Source organism: Impatiens glandulifera, chromosome 4 (assembly GCF_907164915.1).
Source record: "Impatiens glandulifera chromosome 4, dImpGla2.1, whole genome shotgun sequence".
Lineage (NCBI taxonomy): Eukaryota > Viridiplantae > Streptophyta > Magnoliopsida > Ericales > Balsaminaceae > Impatiens > Impatiens glandulifera.
This window is the reverse complement of record NC_061865.1, coordinates 615,892-618,013: the sequence shown is the minus strand read 5'-3', so window position 1 is coordinate 618,013 and position 2,122 is coordinate 615,892. Positions and strand designations below refer to the sequence as shown.

Here is a 2,122-nt window from a genome sequence, read left to right as displayed (position 1 = left end):
TACTTCTTCGTATTTTTTTTTATATCATTTGTATTCAAAATTCTTAATTTTTAATCAATATATAAATTTTAAATCATTTTCACTCATATTTAAAATTTTATAAGAAAGAATTGAATATGTGATTTTTGGTTTTAGAAGTCAATCTTAAAATTTTATTATATATTTAATTTATTATAAATGATTTTTATTAAAATATTATTTTCATAAATTAAAAACATTATTAAAATATCTATAATATAAAAAGTAAATTTTTGAAACAAATTTTAATATTAATCAAGTATATCTCATTTATCACTAATAAGGTCTTAAATTGAAGAAGAGGATAATGTTAACTTAAAATGTTCAAGTAAAATTAATATTTCAGAGTTATCTTCTGTCTAAGTGTCTAAGTGTCTAAGTCATAAGAATATATAAAATAGCTAAATTTATTTATTTATAATTAAAACTTTTAGAATAATCAATGTACTCTTTAAAGAGGTAAAACCAAATTGAATTCACCTCCCCTTACTTCACCATCTCTCCTAAATTAGATTCACCAAAAAAGTGATTATGGGTCAATTTTCTATTGTTCACATTTTTATAATAAAAAGAATGAGATTCCAAACAAGCCTTAATATACAGATCCCACATTTTATATATTTTTTATTTTTTTCCCACAAGACCAACCAACCAACCCTTGATACATAAAAGCAAGAACAAGAGAGAGAGAGAAAGAAGAGTTTAGAGATGGGTGAGAACAAGTTTAAGCTATCAAATATGATTCCTAGTGCTTGGTTCTATAAGCTAAAGGATATGGGCAAAAGGAAAAATCAAAACCTTAATCATTCCAAACCCAAAAAACAGCATTCTCATATCTCTTCTTCTAATTCATCATCCTTAATAACATCAAATTCCTTTGCCTCTTCTTCATCCGGGGCTTCCTCCAAAACAATCTCCTCTTCCTTGTCATCATCCTCACCCTCCACTCGCAGAAAATCTCAATACTTCAAAAGAGACCTCCCCACTCTGCCGAATTCCTCCGACACACATTTCCCGGATTCTCCGAAAATATCCTCCAAACACAGACCAAGGACCAGAAAAAACAGAGCATCATCTCCTCGCCGGAGTAACAATTCCCCATCTACCGTCAACGCCAAACCACCAGCGCCGGATTCCACACACTCGGTTGCACCGACCCATAACTCGGACGTATGCATCACTTTTGATGATCAATTACTGATGAGGAAAGATTCAAACTTTAGTAAGGTTCTTAATCTTGAACTTCCTTCAATTGTAACTAAAAGAGACCCTAAAATCAAGGGTTCATTGGAGAAAGAAAGGGGTATTGGAGATAGAACCGGCACTGTTAGACGTCGACTGTCGGTGGTAAGTTCGCCGGGGATGAAACTCCGGACAAATTCTCCGAAGATTATGAACAGGAGGAAAGGCAGGAGAAGCCTGAAGAAGCTGTCGGAGACCTACGCCGTGATGAAATCCCCGGATAATCCGAGGAGGGATTTCATGGAATCGATGATGGAGATGATTGTGGAGAATGATATCAAGAGATCAAAAGATTTGGAAGGACTTCTTGCTTGCTATCTTCAACTGAATTCAAATGAGTATCATGAAGTTATTGTTGATGTGTTCAAGGAAATTTGGTTTGATCTTGCAGATATCAGGATGAAGAAGAAGAAGAAGTAGTTGTTATCAAATAATTAGTTTTTTTTTTTTTTTTTGTTGAAGAACTAATTCTAGAACATTTTGTTTATTTCTTTCTTTAATGGTATTAGTTGGTAACTTAATTATAGATGAGTAATTTTTAAATGTTTTTTTTTTTCTTGTTTTGTAACTCAAGCTATCTATCTATCTTGCAAGATGTAGTTTAATGTTTATTTTTGAAATTTTCATTAATTAATAGTAATCTTAATGGTATAATATTGTAGTAAACATTAAAATTTAATCACTATAAACATAGCCAAGATTGGCCCACAAAACAACACATCTTCTTAGAGCTTGTTTCATTTTCTTTAAGATTTTGTTCAAAATATATTGTTGATAAAAAATAAATTATTTAAAATTTTAATTGGTTTATTTATTAAGATGTATTTTTATATTTAAAATTTACATTTAATAAAATAAAGTA

At 30.3% G+C, this 2,122-nt stretch overlaps 1 protein-coding gene across 1 annotated transcript; it reads left to right on the top strand.

The window, feature by feature from the left end:
• Positions 1 to 717: 717 nt before the first annotated feature.
• LOC124933714 (transcription repressor OFP1-like) lies at positions 718 to 1,680 on the top strand. Its single transcript, XM_047474156.1, has one exon. The coding sequence runs from the start codon at positions 727 to 729 to the stop codon at positions 1,678 to 1,680; it is 954 nt and encodes a 317-aa protein (XP_047330112.1). The 5' UTR covers positions 718 to 726.
• Positions 1,681 to 2,122: the final 442 nt, after the last annotated feature.